This window comes from Brienomyrus brachyistius, chromosome 13 (assembly GCF_023856365.1).
Source record: "Brienomyrus brachyistius isolate T26 chromosome 13, BBRACH_0.4, whole genome shotgun sequence".
Taxonomy (NCBI): domain Eukaryota; kingdom Metazoa; phylum Chordata; class Actinopteri; order Osteoglossiformes; family Mormyridae; genus Brienomyrus; species Brienomyrus brachyistius.
Window position 1 is genome coordinate 18179232 of NC_064545.1, and position 19909 is coordinate 18199140.

General features: G+C 42.5%; 1 protein-coding gene across 2 annotated transcripts in view; it reads left to right on the top strand.

Moving 5' to 3' along the window:
• Positions 1-17279, top strand: part of LOC125705991 (microtubule-associated protein 1B-like) — a 33046-nt gene extending 15767 nt beyond the window's left edge. For both annotated transcript variants that reach the window (XM_048972402.1, XM_048972403.1), the window contains 5 exons: positions 7007-7089; positions 7237-7377; positions 7625-15725; positions 16315-16547; positions 16713-17279. In XM_048972402.1, coding sequence (XP_048828359.1) covers positions 7007-7089; positions 7237-7377; positions 7625-15725; positions 16315-16547; positions 16713-16868 — 8714 coding nt within the window. In that variant the 3' untranslated portion in view covers positions 16869-17279. The remainder of the gene's footprint in view (positions 1-7006; positions 7090-7236; positions 7378-7624; positions 15726-16314; positions 16548-16712) is intronic.
• Positions 17280-19909: the final 2630 nt, after the last annotated feature.

Below are 19909 nucleotides of genomic sequence, written 5' to 3' on the forward strand. Positions count from 1 at the left end.
GCATCAGGCACAAAGTGGCATGAAACTAATGTCTTTGCCAGCATGAACCTGATGCAGTTGTCGTTTTCCTGTCCGTCGCCCATGGCGTTTAAATAGCAAATGTATGCGCCCATCTGAGTGCCCATGGATGTGTCAGTCTTAAAAAGTCAGGGCCGTTCTTTATGCATTGCTGTTTTCAGGCAAGTGGTTGCACTTTTGAGCAGTAAACGATAGACTTTCAAAATGCTAACGTCCTTCTGAAAATTCCAGGATACGCTGGCTGTGTAAAACTCATTTGGTGAAAATTTCTATAGCATTCAATAACATAAATAATAGTTTTAGAAAATAATCAAAAGCATATTTGAGCAATATTTATTGAATTCTTTTTCCTGTTCCAGATGATATCAGTCAGCTGCCTTACAAAGCTGCTGTTATAATAGCAATCTGCCAAGGTCCAAGCACACCTGGCTTTTAAAGGGAGTGGGAGATGCCTGATTGGTTGATAGTATGACTAATTAGGAGAATTAGTATAACCCTTTTGGATCATGTGCTTGACACAGCAACTATTTTTCTGCCGTTAAACTAGCAAAGAAAAAAAGGAAAAAAAGGAGAAAAAAAGGAAAAAAAGAAAAAAAGGAAAAAAAATTGCAAAAGTGGAACCTGCCCAATGTGCTTCAGACCAGGTGCTTTAGATTGTTTAAATTGGGCCCTTTGTGTCTAATTGCAAACATCACTTTGCCCCATTGTTTACTTTTTAATGAGTAACAGGGAAATTTTTTGCCGTATGAGTGAATGGGTATCATAGGCATTCATGAAGGTACTGATTAATGCATTAATTTTTCTGCAGGGGAGGTAGTTTACTAATTAATGCAAACCCTCCAAAAATGAGGGTCATTAATGTATGCCTAATTAGGCAAACGTGTGACTAAATTAAACTGCGGAATAACGATAGGGCAACATCAATGACAGCTAATTCTCTGACTGCCGAGCTGGTGTGAAATGGGCGCATGAGCAGGTGAAAATCACCCATCGCCTGGTGTCAAATGGCGTGCAAATGGCTCTTTTCGTTTCATGTGTGTGACCCGGCGTTTTGCAGAAGTGAACGCAGCCAGAGCTCCACGCCTCTGAACAGGAGGAAATTGAGTTGTTTTACAGCTAGGAGTCCAGTCCAGGGCTGCCGGGTTAAGCTCCCTTCTCAGTGACGGCTTCCCTCCAAGCCATTCCTGTTAGCACTGGGGGGCCAAAAACTACATATGAATTAAACTGGAAGATGCAGCCTATGGCATCAACTCTGACAGAAATGGAGCCGCCTTGTTCAGTTTAACGGCGCCATCGATTTAATGTTGCAGCTGTTATGGAGGAGCTAGATTACTTATACTGTAGCAGGTGCTTTAACTTCGCCCCTGAAGTAGATTTCGCTGACTGGGGGGGTCCCCTCAGTTCAGGGTGGGGGGTAATCAAACCCATAATTTAGCTGTGTGACTATGTGCCTGACTACAAGATGTATAGAGGCACAAGCCACTGAAAGCTCTGCAGAATAATGAAATGCTTAATGAATTCCACCTTCAAGCTCAGGCAGCCCCAGTGTGTATTTTGGACAAAAATGTGTATTGCATATATAAAAACAGCAAAACTCAGCTATATTATCCAATATATCACTTCGGTTTCTTTTTGCGAGCAAGGCAGTTAGAAAAACATATTTGCTAAGTATAGGTCTTTCTCTAATTTAAAAGTAAAATGTATGGTATGGCAGAGTTTGATAAAGCAGGCAATGTGTGGGCTTATCTGCGAGAGCAAAAGACCAAGATGGAAAAAACGGTTAAAAATGGCATTCCTCAAAGCTTTGCATTGTAAATAAATTAATAGAAACGGCGTAAAAACTACACTGGCCACTAGATCTGAAATGAAACAATGCTTATGGTGTTATCAAATGTTAAGTTTGCTTTTTCAATAGATGAGAGCTTCATAAAGCATTCATAATGCATGAAACACATGGCTATCACATGCCTTCTTATAAATATTTAGCGCTATGTTTATAATGCTTTATCAATGCATTGTAATGTGTCATAACTGTGTTCATAAATTCTCATAGGCATGGTGTTGACAGAAAGTATTACTGACATATTACCTTTGACATTTCCAGGTGATCCTTCCAGGCATTCTAGAAATTCTACAGGTTAGTGGGTTTGGGATGACTATGGCTTAGATAGCTGGACCAAATGATTGGGCTGTCCGGGGAATACAACACTGTCATTTCTGACAGCACCAGATCTAGTTATGAGTGTGCTGTAACTGAATGGCACCATAGAGCAATCACTGTTTTAATGTGCGTAAAGGCACTGCAAAAAATGTAATTGTGATATTAATCTGTTCAAACTAACTCATTAATTAATTATGTAATATTTGCTCTTTAGATGCTAAAGTTATGTTGGTATTCCGTTGTGTTTTTTTGGGGGTTAGCTTGGAGGATATGCACTCAAGCGCTCTCAAGAAAATGGCTTGAGGTTCGTCATACTGTATGTGTGGCAACCCGTGGGATTCATCAGAACATCTAAAGGAATCGTTGTATCCATATTGGGGCTGTTCTGAATCTCCAGCGTTAGCCAAAATGTGATTGAGGGTTGGTACATGAGGGCCAAATGTGTATGTGGGGTGAGAGCCAGCCGTGTCACGAAAATACATACTGATTGTTAATCATATAACCCCTGCCTTATATGTACATTTATTTTTAATTAATTGGCATGATTTTGCATGTGGCCCCATCTCTAGAATATCTCCAAATCTCTCTCAGATAATAAGTAGTCAGCACCTGTTTCCATTGCTGTAACATGGAAAATCTCTGGTAAAATGACACCATGTAATGTTTGAAATGTATCGGGACCTTGTCTGTTTCGCTGACAGAGTTTCCCGAGGAAATGAGCCGTCTTGTCAAAGTAACATTTTGACCATTCAGCATCTCTGACTGGACCGAAGTCAGAGATTCCCTCGTCGCCCAGGACTTGGCGGAGCCCTGAAAGATGTGACTGCCAGCCCCCCCCTTATTACATGGCAGGGCGGCTCGTCGGCGTGTCCTTGAGATCAGATGGATGGCAGAGGTCAGCTAATAAAACACATCCACTCAGTCCCAGGGAAGTTTGGAAAGGCATGAACACCGAGGATATTCTAGGGCATTTCTTATTTTCTCTGCCAGACAGCGTTACGTTTTTAGCTTCAGGCTGTGCAAGTGTTAATAAACTGATGTTTAGCTATAAAGGAGTCGTTCGCACAAATGATACCGCTTCCATACTCTACCTTGATATCACGATATGACGGAAAGCTAATATGGAGTTTACCCACAAGGAGACATGGAGTCATAACTCAGGGAAAGGGCCCTTCCTGAGGGCTTCATGTCGACAGGGCTGCTTTAATGAGAGCGTAAGCACAGGCACAGCTGTAGGTGTCTCAGACATAAATGAGAACCTCTCAGGCTTCCTCATACTGGACAGGCACAGGTCATATGAATGAGCTTTGCACATCTAACAAGCTGCACTTTCTTGTTACTCACCAAGTAAACGGCGATTATTTCCAGTCTGGTTCAGCTACCTGGTGAGTCCCGAATCACCATAGTGCTCTTGTGGTGCCCTGGTGCATCTTGGGAATTACCCCTACTGGGGGTAGTTAGCGAAGGCATACTGCACTATAGCTCATTAACACCTCACTGTAAGGCTTACATCTGCAGGCAGTACAGGTTCTGTGACTCAGATGGGCAGAGTCACAGCAAGGTGGAGTCACGGCTGGGTGCAGTTCAGGGTCTCAGCCGGCCAATGAGGCCCTGGTTAAATGCAGGTACAGTTCAGGGTGGGGGAGTTCTAGCTGGATAATTTCCCTACAGTAGATGCCCTCCTCTTTTCCCTTGTTTTTACTCTATTCCTTCACTACTAAGGTTCCCTGAAGGCTGTGGAGAGAATGACCTGCCCCCCATTGGCCAGACTGCTCTGATTTTTGCAGTTAAACATAGTTCACTGGCATATCATGCTTAATTTAGTTTGTCTGGTTGGGATGTGGGTGCTACCGGCCTGTCAGCTGATGCGCTAGCAGCATGCTGTTCTCCACAGGCGTGGAGCGAGCTGTTTTCCGCCTGCACAGAAATGCTGCAATGCGTCTGACAGCACGGAGACTGGGTCAGTGTGACGGGGCTGGCGGCAACCGTCCCTATGGCAACAACCAATGAAAGAGCTCCGTTCTCTAGCTGGAAAGAGGCGGTGCTGTTGCAAGAACTGTGTGCAGAGCTAACTGAGCTGGTGAAATCTGCAAACAAGAGATCTCTGTAAATGGCAGTAGACCACCTGCTCAAATATGAGGAGCAGATATGAACTTTAAGAAGACATGTTGGACAGCACCTGCTGTTGTGTTAATTTGGATGTTGCTTGGAAAGAAAACTACAGCTGCCAAGTTCTTGTGCAGAATGGACTGAATTCTGGTAGAAGTCTTCTAAAAGCCAGCCGTGTTAAAATAAAGGAAAATGACCTCAAATTGGTCCAGGTAATGCCAGACACATTGATTCTCCTTTATGAACTTGTCTCTTAACTGGCGATGTGAAGAGGGAAGAGGGAGAGGATGGCCTCTCCAGGTCGCTCTCCAGGAATTTCAGGAACCCTTTTTGCCATCAAACGGGCCATTTTTATCTCATGGCTTCCCCATGGAACAGTAGCACAGTCAGCCCTAGTAGCTATCGTATAGGGCATGGCGTGTCCCACCACGGTGATGTCACTCCTCAGGTCCAAAGAAGACCATTAGTTCCCTTATGCTGTGGCAGGTTAGTCACAATGGTTCGATACTCATCTGTCATTGTGCACTCTCTCCCTGGACAGTGGATTAGGGATCTCACTAATCACAGGGCTCCACTGTCACCCCCCCCTCCCCATACCCCCCACCAAGGTTTACTGCTGCACATCAAACTTTTGGAGAAAACAAACCTTCCTGGCAGACTGGGAGCCATGGAAAAGTGCTGTGACTTTATTCTGTTTCTAAATAAATGATTGAAACCGATTTAAAAATAACTACATCTTCCCTTTGTTAAACACTACAATCTGCAAATAAAATGGCCACCATTTTAATATACATGACACACCCTATCATAAAAAGTAAAAGGGCAAAATCTGCTTAATCTGCTCACTGTCGTCCTCCATGTTCATTCTTCTCCATGTGTTCCTGACTATTCCTGTAACTACAGTGATCATATAGAACATATTCTGTCATCTGAGATGCACGTCGTCCTTCAAGTCTTTTGTTCTCTGTGGAGTTATTTCCGTCTAATCAGCTGATGGGCAGTGCAGATGCAAAGGTCACACAAAGTAAATATCGCTACACGCTCTGGAACTGGAGCTAACTATGACACAGACGTCGCTCTGGAATTTAACCTCGTGTGCTCTCATGCGTTGTGGCATTAAAGCTGAGAAAATTGAAAGCTTGTCTTCACACACCATTTAACTGATAGATGTGTTGGGAAGAACTGTGGCTCATTTAGCAAGTCTCTCTTTACAGAGCTCACATCAGCAGATGCTCCTGACACTGTGAAAACGCTTTGCTGTTTTCCGAAGCTTATGCACACAAAGCAGGACCCTAGCTCCCCTCCCCCTCGAGTGGCTGGTGCAGACTCGGTACACATAGAATCAAATCTGTGGCCATAGTACTCCTTACTGGGCCAACACTATTTATATCACATAAGTCACTGCCATTGCGCTTGGCCATTGGCTCTTTCCTACCAGCAACAATAATGTCAAATCAGATCCTATATAGATGAAACCCAATGGAACAGAACTTCAGTCGCTTCCATTGTCGAGAATAGCGTGGGTAATAGAATTAGTCTACAGGCTTTTGAAAATTGATCCACCGCATCACTATGTGGTCTGTAGAGGAAGGCATATCCATAATAAAATCAAAGGCAACGTAATACCATAGCTGGTATGGAATAGTAAGGGGTTGTAAGGACCGAGCTGGTGGGTGGCAAAAGCAGCCCAGGACAAAGGCCTTTGTGTCCCTTTTCCACTCTGGCTATCAAAAATGGTCCTGAATCTGCTATTGGGTACCCCTGGATGCACTGGAAATCCAGAGACATTAAACTACTCAAGCTGAGAACCTCTGTGTTCCTTTCAGACACATAATTTGTGACTTGGCACATTTTGTGGAGGCGGATTATCCTGCTTTGCCTAATTGCAACCGAAGGCTAAAACACTAGATAAAACATGGTAATAAGTTGTCTCCTCCCTTGGGGTTCAGATAATGGAGCCCTTCCGTATCCAGGATAAGGCAATAGCCATAGCATTTTTAAAAACTAATTTCTGTAATTAGAAATTGCAATAGCTAACTCTGAAAAGACGAGGGTCCGGCAAGGTTTTAACCGTTTGGGTTTTTCAGAGACTACAGACTTTATGATTGGTAAGGACTTGAAGGTACAAACCACTCTTTTCAAGTTGGTGTCTCTATTCTTCCAAGGCTGACTTCAAGGGTCTAACTTAGGTGCAGTGCCTGTTCTTTGAGATAAGACTGCCTCAGTGCTGATGTCAGATACATCAACACTACAAAGGGTTAAGAAGGATCAGGATGTGTAAAAATAGGAGCAGACGTGAACCATCTATTTGAGCACCTCAGATGCCTTCAGAACATGTGTGGACCAGATAACCTGCAGTGGTGCTCCTTTAGGAAGAACAATTATAGGAGGGAATAAAAAAAAATGCAAAAACCAAGAAATATAGTTATTCCTTTACTGAAGTAGGGCTGGTCTATAAAAGAAATTGATTCATATAGAATTTACATTTCTCAAGTTCTACAAAACATATTTTTAGCTTTGCCTGATAGATCTTATCTGGGGAATAAAGGTATTTTATCACATGTTCAGCACATCTCTAAGAACATGCTGACATATTGCTGAAAAATGGTGGGGGCGTTCACCAAACCGAATGGTAGTACAAGGTACTCACCACTGACTAGGTAGACGACATGGGACACAAGTTTTTTTTTTGTCTGACTGTCTTTGTATTTCTTGCAGGCCAAAGAACGCTACATCATAAAGGAGATGCTCTTGAAACTGTTGTCTTAGTGAACCCATCAGAAGATACAGTTGTTTCTGAGGTATGTTTTATTGCTGGAAATCGTCAGTGAAAGTACTAGTTAATTAAAATGCACAAAGCCGTTTAATAGATTAAAAGATTTAGTGGCTCGATCTGCTATTTTCTTCACAATCTCGTCCCTCTCAACTCTTGCCTACCACCAACACAGGTTCATTCCCTGATCTGTGATTCATCTGCTCACAAGTTACTGATTCTAAGTGGCCAGAGCTCAGACTCAACTGGTGACCTCATCTTGCAAAGTGGGCCGTTCACCTTTCAGCGCTTCTCTGCCATATTCTCTTATCTTGGGGTGAGACGCAACTAACTCAAATGTATTTGTTCAGTATTTTAGGTAATACCGACGTGCTTTTGCTCCAAGCTTAGACAGAATGTAGCCTCTAAATCTGAAGCACTGCTAATTGTACACATCTTTAAGAGCAGTCTGGAATGAGTGTTTAAATTAAATGGTAATATAGACAACAACAAAAAAGACAAACTCTTGAAATGGTATGCTGAACTGATTATGTTTTTTTTCTTTTCTTCATTCCACCTTGAAGGTTAGTGGCCTACTGACTAGTTCAGACCCAGAGCAGCGGGCCCAGCTCACACTGTCCTGTCAAGGAGAGGGGAGCTGGAGCTCGCTAAAGCAACACAGCTCGCTCATCCCAGAGTTCTTGGACTACAGACTGAACCCGGAACCAGTGTTGCCAGTGATGGAGGGCGTTACTGAGTTCACGGAGTACATCTCGGAGACGGTGGATGTCCCGTCACCCTTTGACCTCCTAGAGCCACCCACTTCTGGAGGGTTTCTGAAGCTCTCCAAGCCATGTTGCTACATCTTCCCTGGAGGACGAGGAGACTCTGCGTTGTTTGCTGTAAATGGCTTCAACATTTTGATAGACGGAGGATCTGAACGGAAGGCATGCTTCTGGAAGCTTGTCAGACACCTGGACCGCATTGACTCCATTCTTCTTACCCACATTGGTGCAGACAATCTACCAGGGATTAATGGACTCCTCCAGAGAAAGATAGCCGAGAAGGATGAGGAGCACTCTCAAGGCTCTGCTACCTATAGGGACTGGATGAAGAATATGATCTCACCAGAGCTAGGAGTGGTGTTCTTCAATGTACCAGAGAAGCTACGAATGTCTGAGTCAACATTAAAGGTGAAGCGGAGCATCGAAGAGGCTTCACTCACACTTCAGTACCTCACTAAACTGGGAATTAAGCCCGAACCTCTCTTCAGAGTGGTCAGCAATACGATTGAGCCCATTACACTTTTCCACAAACTGGGTGTAGGTAGACTAGACATGTACGTTTTGAACCCAGTGAAGGACAGCAAGGAAATGCAGTTTCTAATGCAAAAATGGGCAGGGAATAGTAAGGCAAAGACCGGCATTGTGCTTCCCACTGGGAAGGAGGCAGAGATATCTGTTCCCTACCTGACATCGGTCACTGCTCTTGTCGTGTGGCTCCCTGCCTGCCCCACAGAAAAGATTGTTAGAGTCTTGTTTCCTGGCAATGCCCCACAAAACAAAATATTTGAGGGACTTGAAAAGCTAAAGCACTTGGATTTTTTGAGATACCCAGTTGCCACCCAAAAGGACCTATCTTCTGTGGCTCCTTTACCAGTAATAAAGCAGACAAAGGTTAAGCACAGAACTGATAGCAAAGAGAGCCTTAAATCATCCCCTAAGATACATGCTAAGGTTTCTAAGAAAGAAGCTGAGGAGGATGCATCAGAAACCAAGAGTGACTCCGCAAAGGAAAACAAAATTGAAAAGAAAGAGAAGAAATTGAAAGAGTCTGATAAAATTACTAAACCCCTGAAAACATCTGACCCGGGAAAGCTGGAAAAAAAGAAACTACTGAAAGAGAAGTCAATTAAAAAGCCAACTAAGGAGAGGGTGTCTAAGATAGATGAGAAGAAGGAAAAAGAAAAAAAGGAGATCAAGAAGGAAAGGCGTGAAGTTAAGAGAGATGACACGTCTAAAAAAGATGAGAAAAAAGACGTCAAGGTAAAGGAAGACAAAAAGAAGGACACTGCTAAGACTGAGCTTAGGAAGCTCACCAAGCCTGATCTAAAGCCCTTCACCCCGGAAGTCAGGAAGACTCTGCACAAGGCTAAGGGTCATACGAAACCCAAGACCGATAAAACCAAAGGTAAACCAGTTCAGGAACAAGCCACTGATCAAGCATTAACTGCTGAAGAGACACCATCACTATCAGAAATGCCAGCCACAGTGGAGAGTCGTTCCATTGTCTCCTCTCCAGAAGATCTGACCAGGGACTTTGAGGAACTTAAGAGAGATGAAATTTCAAAACAGGAAGCCGAATCAGTTCACGATAAGGCTGTTGTAAATGATGCTGAAATTACAAGCCTTCCTACCGAGACCGGAAAAGAGCAAATTGTCCCTCAGTCTGATTTCACACATGCGGCAGAATCCCTATCTGAGGCAAAGCAGCCTTCACACAAGCAGCCATCAAAAGATGAAGAGAAATATGAGAATGTGGATGCAACCATGAAGTCTGAGAAAGTAAAGAGTGATATGAAGGTAGGGGAACCAGAGGAAAGTGTCAGGGTAGCTGAGGTAGATGACATGAAACTGGGGAAAATTAATGAGGATAAAGAAATACAAAAATATGAATTTCAAACAACCAAAGAGTCATTGAAGAAGGCTAAACTTGAGGAAGATTTAGAGGACAAGACGACGGCAGTTGGACAAGCAGAAGCTAAAAAGATAGAGAATATAAATACAAGTGATAAAGCGCTGAAAATTAACAATGAAGACGAGGAGGATTTTGACAAAGACTGGAATATTCCGCCTCCTCCAGAGGAGCATTATACAGCCAGAAAGGAGGACGAGACTCTGTATCTGCCTGACATAGGCGGTGTGACAACTGCAGGAGACCATGTCTCCTTTATACAGGATGAGACCATTCCAGGATATTCTGAAACTGAACAGACTCTTTCCGATGAGGAAATTCATGAGGAGACCGAAGACAGAATACCACATCTGCACTATGAAATGAGCACCTATGACATTTCTGTTCCTGATCAGCCAGGTTCCTATGATGCCATCCATGGCATGAGAGAGATTAAAGCAACAGCTGGGCCCGTGGCAGGGAATTTATCAGCAAAGAGTTTTATGGGAGGTCCAGATCCTGCATTAGCAATCTACTGTACCAGCATTGTTGCAGCACCCCTAGCAGAAGAGGAGCATGTCTCTTTGGCTGCTTCCATCACAGAGTGTGATAAGCTGTCATCTTTTGCTACCTCTGTTGCTGAGGATCAATCTGTGGCATCTGTAACAGCAACCCAAACGGAAACTGAAACTGGCAAAAGCTCATCACTTCTGGATGTGGTCAACAGCATTCCATCATCTGCTCACACCGAAGCTACCCAGGGAAAAGAGTACTTACACTCTGCAGGGACTATTTCTCCTACTTCCTCCTTAGAAGAGGATAAATGTTTTAAATCACCACCTACTGAGGAATACCAACCCTTTGTGCATGGGGCAGAGAGTGGAGGAAATACCATACATGTACATGATGAGGAAGATGAAGAGGAGGAGGAAGAAGAGGACCAAACTCCTAATGTGGACATTCCACTTAGCAAGCTCCAAGAAGGATATGCATCCCCACTGTTGTTTAACAATACAGAGAAAGATTTTGAAGCTTCTGCATCATCCTTGACACAACCAGTTGCAGTAGCTGCAGCTGAGCTAAAACCTATTTCTTCTCCAATTGATATTCAAGCTCCTTTTTCCAAAGCTGATGCTATGGCAATTTCCTCAAGGATATCTCCTCCACCCTCCTTTGCCTCATCAATCAAAGAGTCCATTCCTTTCCCGGAGACTGAGGAAAGATGCCTCAGCCCAGAGGACAGCACCATAAAAATGGCCTCCCCATCACAGTCTGGACCAACCAGTCCAGGTCCCATATCTTTCCAGAAGTTCCCTGAAGGGGAGAAGATTAAATCGCCATTCGAGCAACAGCACACAAAGCAGGAGACAGAATGTGAACAACGGGTCACCACAACATATGAGAGTGGTGATCAGAATGGAAAGACTGGCCAGAGCCTACAGGAATATGACCAATACGAGCATTCATCACTCCCAGGTCTGGACAAAGGGCTAGCATTGGAAAAAGACACAAAGCAGACACCTATCGCACACGAACAGGAGAAAGACAAAGACACAAAGTCTGATGCAGAAGTGAAGGCATCACATTCTCTACCAAAGAGCACCATAAAGGAAAGGATAATGTTTGAAGAAAGTGATGAGGAGACAGAAGGGGATTCCTATGAGGAGCTCAGAGTGTACAATAAAACTAAATACACTGAGGAAAGAGAGAGTCGATTCCTAGATGAGGATGACACTCTTGAGAGTAAGGAGTCCACCAAAGACAAAAAAATGAGAGAAGCAGAAAAAAGTCAAGAGGACAAAAGCTCTGTTACTTCTTACTTGCAACCCACAATGGATACCTCTTTAATAGGTAAAGAACATGAAACTCAGGATTTGTACTCAGATGAAGAAGAGGAAGTTATATGCACAGGTGGAACAGGGTCCAGACCATTATCACTAGAGTCCAACCAATTAGATTTACCAACATATGATTCCTCGTCAAATCTTTATTCCCAGAGTGCCCTAACAAGTCAACTAGACCATTGTGCTAAATCACCACTCAAGGAAAAGTCACTCCATGCTGATCATAAAGAACTGTTTACATACACACATGGAAATTCAGCGGAACGAGACCAAAGTGCATTGCTTAATACGACAGAGGCTACATCAGACGCTGCACTCCGCCAGTCTACTTCTTATACCTTCAGTGATACTGTGTCTACGGATTTAGAATTTTCATATATAGAAGAAAAGGACAGTGAAGGAACCGCCCAACCCAAATTACCAGGTTCAGACAAAAGGGAAGATCGTGCCAAAGAAACAATGTGTGATACTGTGAAAACAGATGAGAAAACAGGGAACGAGGCAAAGTTTGAAAAAGGGACTGAACAGGAAACTTCATCACAGTTTTTGTGTCTTTACCAAGAAACACATACAGCACAAAAATCTCCAGGCAAAGGTGATTTTAAACTTTTGCAGCAGGGTGACAGTGAATTAAAATATTATTCAGATGAAAAGCCTATCATGAAGGATTATGAATTTGGTTTTAAGGAGGAACGCCAGCACCCACGTGGACATGATCTGTCAGAAGGTGGTGAGGACAACAAGACACTTAAACAGTCAGATATCCTGGGAAAATCTGAAAGTTCGACTGGACTTTCTCTGTCATCTTCTCCCAGAGAAGAGACTTTATCAGTTAGCAGGGACTATTTATACTCATCACCCTTAGCAGAGACTAAGGAGGGTGTTCATTTAAGTCCTTGTGCCTCACTTGAACAAAAAGATCATGGCTATGATATATTCAAGCAGGAAGAGTCTAAACAGGAGGTCAGACAAGATACTCCTTATGTATCTGTCAAGAGCTTCACATACACAGAAATGTATGAAAATAAAAAAGCCGGAAAAATCGATCCATACCCATTTGCCTTAACTGATAAGCAAGTGTACCCTGATGACACGTCCACAAATCTAGACAAAGTGAAAAGAGTAGACGGCTCACCAGAGCAACAAGAAGTAAAAAATGAAACTGAAAAATTGTTCTCTGGCATGGACAGCAAAAGAGAACAGTCATCATCAGCATGGGAACAACGTGATTTGGAGTCTCAGCCTTCAGTGGACACTTTACAGAAGTATGGTGTCAGTGAAAATCAATCCAGAAAGGATGAAATCGTGAAAGTGGAGGAAACTACTGACTCAGAGAAAAGGAAAGAATACCCATTTGATACTGATGTCATGAGTTCCTCAAGTCAGATTTCTCTTGGGCAAAAAAACCTTTCCACTCCAAACCCTCAATTTGACAGCCTTGCCAGTAAGACATCCCAGAAGCCCCCAGAGCAGCATGTAGGTGTTCATGCATCCGAGTACACTTGCTCAAGCCAGTCCATGATGCACCACTTTGAGAAAGAAAAAGCCCCAATAAGCGGAGACATGAGATTACTAATGGGTGAAGATGAAGAAGAGGAGGATGACGATGAGGAAGAAAGGACAGGAGAAGACGCCAGTGATTCCGATGTCGAAAAAGGCTCCAAGGAGAGATCTGAGAAGGAATCTGTAAGCCCGTATGGTAAATCTGCTGAAATAACACACCTGGGAATGAAGGGTGATGATAGTAGGCAGACTTTCTCATGCAAGCCTGAACACAGCTTTGAACTTCAACCAAAATCTTCCTCATCAGAACTTTTTGGGTCCAACAGCGACAGCAGTATGAAACACACAAAAGCTGAAGCTTCTGAAGAGAAACGAAGAGCTGATACTGGTTCTCTCTTCACTGGAAGCTACACTGAATTGGGATCCTTGGGATTTAAAGAGAGGCCAGAATATGTTTTTTATGGAGACAGCAAAGAGTCTGATCTTGGCAGTCAGTTAGGTACCAAAGACCTGGAAAGTTACAGCTCTGACCACTCAATTAAACAATGTGAAGAAAAGCAGTACCACAATGAAAAAGATGCTGAGTCTGAAAAGCAGAAGACACCTGAGAGTAGGAAAGCAGGGGACATTGACCCCTTGGGTTTTACCTACACCACTTCCTTTGCCACAGCGTACTCTTCCTCCTCATCTTACAGTTACTCCTCCTCTACCCCAGTTTCTCTTTCAACCAGTCGTCAGTTTGGAGAGGAGCTAGAAACACCTGCCACTGTCTCAGACTCCTTCAAGCTAGATTATGACAGCGCTGCTCTAGACTATTCTTCTTTCAAAGATGAACACTCCCTTGTGATGGATTCTCCGTTTTCAAGTTCTGGGGGTTTAATGAAAGACGAATACCTGGAGGTGTCTGAAAAGCTGATGACGGCTACCACAACTGCAGAGTCCACCTCAAGCCTCACCAAATTCTCACCACTTAGTCCTTTTGAGGAAGTGAAAGCCTTCCCACCTATCACTGATGTTGTAGATGGCAACAAACAGAGTTCAACAAGCACCATAAAGGAGAAGGGACCACATGCTGACATCTTCTATCACCCTGAATGGACTGATGATTCCCGGTTTGGTGCTGGAGAGTCTTACTCCAACTTGTTGCAGTCTTCAGCGATGGAATCAGCACGGGTATTTCATGATGTTTCATCAGTGAAGCCAGAAGGTTTGGATAATAAATACCTTTTGGAGGAGGCTGGAGATAAGAGCAAAGAAACTCATGCATTCGCAAAGCAGCAATTCACTATTTCATGCCCAAAAGAATGCCCCGATGTGATGACATCAGCTTCCCCCCATCAACCAATTTCTTATGTACCTCCATCCCAACAATTCATGCAATCATCAACAGCAAATGGGCCCACAGAGGTCAGCTTAAGCCCACCCGTTGCCCCATCAGCCACAGCCCAAGGACCCAGTGTTAATGAATCAGGTTTGTGTGAAGCAAGGAGGACTGTGGAGGAAGAAAAGGAGACAGAAATGAGAAGATTTGAGCCAGAAGCACAGAAACTGCCCGGGGCAAGTCCAGGGGCTCATACAATGCATTACAAAGAGGAAGGTGAAGCCAAGGACAAACACCAAGAGTCTGATTGTCCACCACGCCCTCTAACCTTGGCATCAACCAATCAGACATTTCATTCCTCCTTCTTCCCAGAAGCACTGAGCAAATCAGGAAAGGATTCTGGAATTCCTCAGGATGTCTGTACAGGGGCTTCTTCTTACAACTATTCAACCTCCACTGTTTATTCATCCTCTGAGTACAAACACCGCAAAGGAGAGATATCACCCTCCTTCATTAATCCAAGTCCACATGGATTTTCCAGTGAAGATGAAGATGATGATCCTGGGAGCCACCATTCACAGGAACATGATAACCACCAAAAGAACACTTCTATGATGAAGTCCTGCAAACAGGAAGACCATCATGTCCCCAGTGGATTTGGAGATGGCAGTGGATCTCAACACCTTCCTGGCACTATGGCAGCTGGCATAGGCATAGTTGGAGAGGAGACTCCGCCCACTTCAGTAAGCGAATCCTTGCCCTCCCAGTCAGACTCTGATGTGCCGCCTGAGACTGAAGAATGTCCATCAATCACCGCTGAAGGCAATCTAGACTCAGACGAAGACACTGAACACCTCCCAGTAGATAGATTATCTTCAGTTACTGGTGGAGGAAACCCCCATTTACCCTCACCAAGATCCTCTCATAGGGTTCATGACCCCCCACCTGTACCCCCGAAGGACCCCTTACCCCATCCCCCACACCCTGATGTATGCATGGTGGACCCAGAGGTTTTGTCTAATCAGCAAAATTATGCAGACAAGTTGCTCAAAAAGGACCAAAAGACCAACAAAGGCTTAAGAAAGTCACTTGGAAAGCCAAAGTCTGCTTCTCCAGTTCGTAAAACTGAAACAAAGGCGAAGAGATCACTCACCCCTATCAAGCAAGTTTCTAAGGATTCTTTGCCACGTTCGTCTTCACTGAAAAAACAAGATTCAGAAAAGAAATCAAAACCATCCAAAACACATGACAGTCAAGGATCCAGAGGCGAGGACAAGGACGAGACATACAGGTCCAGCCACAACCCAGGAAAAGGACTGGTCAATGGTGTGAAAAACAGCACAGGTGGGAGCAACAAGATATATTGGTAACATATGAAGCTGTCATGTACAACGCATTATAGATACCTTCTTAATATGTTATCAGGGTCGGTTCTAAGAATTAATAATGCATCACAGCATCTTCTATTGACTGACATAATGCATTATAACATTGATTATAATACTTCATAAGCTCCAGTGACGCTGACATGGATACCTTTATAGTGCATTATTGGTATGGAATGCTTTGTATAGCTTTATGAAGGTATCTATACTGCATTATAGATGAGAGCTTCATAAAGCATTCATAATGCAAAATAAACATGTCTATAATGTATTATGCCTTTTTATTAATATGGCCATGTTTAATATGCTTTATGAATGCATCATAATATGTTATGAATGTGTTAATAGATTCTTAGACATGGCATTCATAGAAAGTATTACCAATATATTTTATACTCATCACCTATATTGCTATTTAGCAATGTAGAATACCATGAAACACAATGGTTAGGGTTAGGTTCAGGGTTAGAGTTAGGTTTAGGGGTTTAATGATAAGAATGAATGATTCTAAGAAATCTATATTCTACAATCTATTCCTTGCATCCTAGGTTCAAGCTCTCAGAAAACGGCTTCTGGTTTGTCCTCTGCTTCGCCCATTTACGTGGACCTGGCCTACATCCCTAATCACTGCAGTGCCAAGAACGTGGACCAAGAATTTTTCAAGCGTGTGCGCTCCTCTTACTACGTAGTGACCGGGAATGACGCTAGCTGCGGAGAGCCGAGTCGTAGCGTTCTGGACGCGCTGCTGGATGGCAAGGCCCAGTGGGGCACCAACCTCCAGGTAGGAGTTCTGCTGTTATTATTTCAGTACCTTTTTGTTACTTTGTCGTATTTTCATCGCCAGTTTTTAATGTTCTCCTCAGACGTGCTCACTTTCCGTGTGAAACTTTCTTGCGATGCCTTTTGCATGGAAAATCACACAATGACCTTTAACCTCTGTACACAGGTGACTTTGATCCCCACACATGACACGGAGGTGACCCGAGAGTGGTACCAGCAAACCCACGAGAGGCAGCAGGATCTCAACATTATGGTTCTGGCCAGCAGCAGCACAGTTGTCATGCAAGACGAGTCATTTCCTGCCTGTAAGATTGAGTTTTGAGCTCCTACCAGCCTTCTGGTTTTCTGGCTCTTTCATGATTTTCCATCCCTGTTACTGGCATCTCCAGAGCTGGTGGACAGAGACTCGCATACTGTACTGTTTAGCCAAGCAAAACCACTTCAAAACCACTCCATATATATTTTCATAATGAAGGTCATGTGTGGTATGATATTACATATTTCCCATATGATTCCTAATTGTTGCCATATCTTAGTTTCTGACAGATAGTTGATGTACACAAATTTCATGGTATGGAGGATTTAGCAGACAGGATCAATCATGACTTAACTCTCTGAGGTACCATTCCAGGATAGTGGGGCCAGCAAAAAAAAAACAGTATATATGCACAGAATTCTATAATGAACAGCACAAATCACAAGTCACTAATACAGAAACTGAAAAAATATTGTTATTTAAATATCTTCAAAGTCATTTGAAAGCAACTTCATATCATGCCTACATACCCACAAACCGAAGCTGAACCCTGGACATACCCATCAACAAAGTTAAGAGGAAAGATTAGCTTTGAGGGCAAAACCGAAAACCTTAACAGACAGACTGAAAACAATAAAGGAACCAGGGTTTTGACTAAATGCTTTTAAAAAGGTTCCTTATCCGCAGCTTTTTATATGGTGAAGCTGAAATGAAATTGTGCCGCGTATTGCAAGTTGCAAAGTGTTTAATGAATAGTCTTGGTTTGTGGTTCAATATAAAAATGGATGTAATTATTATACTGATAAATGTTTAGAGTCAGCAATTTGGTTCTTATGTATGTAGATCATTGTAGTTTTAGGCAGGTAGTTAGAACTGAGGTCAGTTTTCAAAAGTAATAGACAAGAAAATAGTAAAAGCAAAATAAACATTTCTGTTGTATGGAGTTCTGCCCAGGCTCTCATAGTCATACTACATAAATACTGCAGATTTGTTCCCTCCCAGCTTTATTGAGGTGGAGTGTATGTTTCGTTCTACTTGGCTTTTTCTGCAGGTTGCTGTGCTCTGATCTTTGTGTTCCTTCGGTTGAGATTAAAGACTATTAGAAAGACACTAAAAGTTAGACTAAATGCTTGTGTTTTGATGTTGAGCTACAGGTTTCACATGGAGTGCGTCTGAAATCGCATACTTGTTTGCTATGTAGTATGCAAAATATAGTATGCGAAGTATGTCTGAATCCTCAGTATGGATGAGACAGTAAGCGAATGGTATCCGGATGACATACTACATTCTGCAAAATTCCGAAATGTAAAACCGATGGAACCTATGCTATTCCACAAGGCCACTGGAGCAGCAAAGACCATAAAAAATTTCTAAGAAATTTCTCAAACTTTTAAATAGTTTTTAACTTTCGCTGGGGTCAAGCTAAATCATTGGTAAATATCTGAGTCCGGTAATATGTAAGATGGCAACCACAGTCCGTCTGAGTGCACGCATTCTGCTCTCATGCATACATATGGTACATGCTACATTAATGGTCGAATAGTAGGCTTCAAATGAAATTCAGTATGTATTGTGTAAGTATGCAATTCCTGACACATCTATAGTGTCTCTGATCTTGCATTTATTTAGGTGATTGTATGCAGTGGGGCTTCATCGGTAGCTTCAGAAGCTGGATATAGCCTACAAAAAACTAAATGTCTATAAAATGTGCGTAAAACACAAGATGAAAAATGACTATTACGATAAAGTGATATTATAAGGATGTGTTAGGTGAATATTACTTAAGAATGAGGAGTTGAAGGAAGTTGTTTCACCTGCTTGTTTACGCTACGTTTACCACTGTCCAATCAGTGGATCTGCTGCCTCCTTTACATTTCCCACTGTCCTATCAGTGGACATGCTACCTCCTCTACATTTTCCACAGTCCAATCGATGGACCAGTAGTCTCCTCTACATTTCTTATAGCCCAGTAATTGAATAATGTCCAGCTTCTGTTAAAAGCCATACTGTATTGGCCAAGCTGGATGGTTTTAAAGTGTATAACACTGTCCATGATATTGGATGTTTTACATTATTAAGAAATTAAGAAAATCTGTGTTTGATGTCGTAGATTGGACCCTTCCAACAGAGCATGATCCAACCCATTTAATTTGCCAGTATGACCACAGATTTATAAATGATGCTATTTTATTTCCTGAATTTGATATAGAGCGTTCCTGATTTTCTTTATGAATGGCAAATCTCCAACTGTAATTCCCACATAAGCTGAAGGACCAGCCTTGTTTCAAGGAGGTTTTTTCCTTTCATTGGGCGTTATAGCAGTCAAGAAACTTCTCAAACCAATGGTCACGAAAGGTAGTTACAGGAAGTTAAAATAAAGATAATGTACGCATAACGCTTTACCTAGCAAAGGCTGTTTTTTCTTGACTGGGGCTGAATGAAAGCCTACAACAGAAATCTGCAAGTGTAGTAATTAAAAAGCCCACGTTGTAGGGACGATATTAACTGCTTTAACAGTGACCTGTTAGCTATCATACTGTCTGAACTGTGTGTGCAGAAGTACTATATAAGAAAGTTAATCTGTTTGAAATATTACTGCCAATGTACTAAATGTAAATATGCTTTCAACAAATTTAAATCCGCCCATATTGTTAGCCCTGAAGATGGATAAATTTGCTTTTCGAGGGGCTATACATATCTAGCTTAGATAAGACATATGCATTATATTCAAAACATTTGTAATTGTTTCATATTTTAAGTATCTCTTGTATAATTGAAGTTTTTAGTGTTTTTGTTTGTGGTTGTTAAACATTTTTAAAGCTAATTATTGATTTATATTACACGTTTTTGGGTGGAATTCCCACAGCTCGTTTTTTTTTATTTAAAAATTTTTTGTTATGAGGATGAGTTATCAAGGTGCCTCTTCCAGAGAGAGAGAGAGTTCTTGTAAATGTCCACCATTTGTTATGTGTTTTATTGTAGTTATACGAACTGGCTTTCTCTCTCAACTAATGCAATAGATGCAGTGAGGATACGTATCGTGCATGCTTGTGTGGTGAGAGTGGCTGCGGGTGAGCACTGCATGGTGGCCCCTTCTCGCTCTTTTG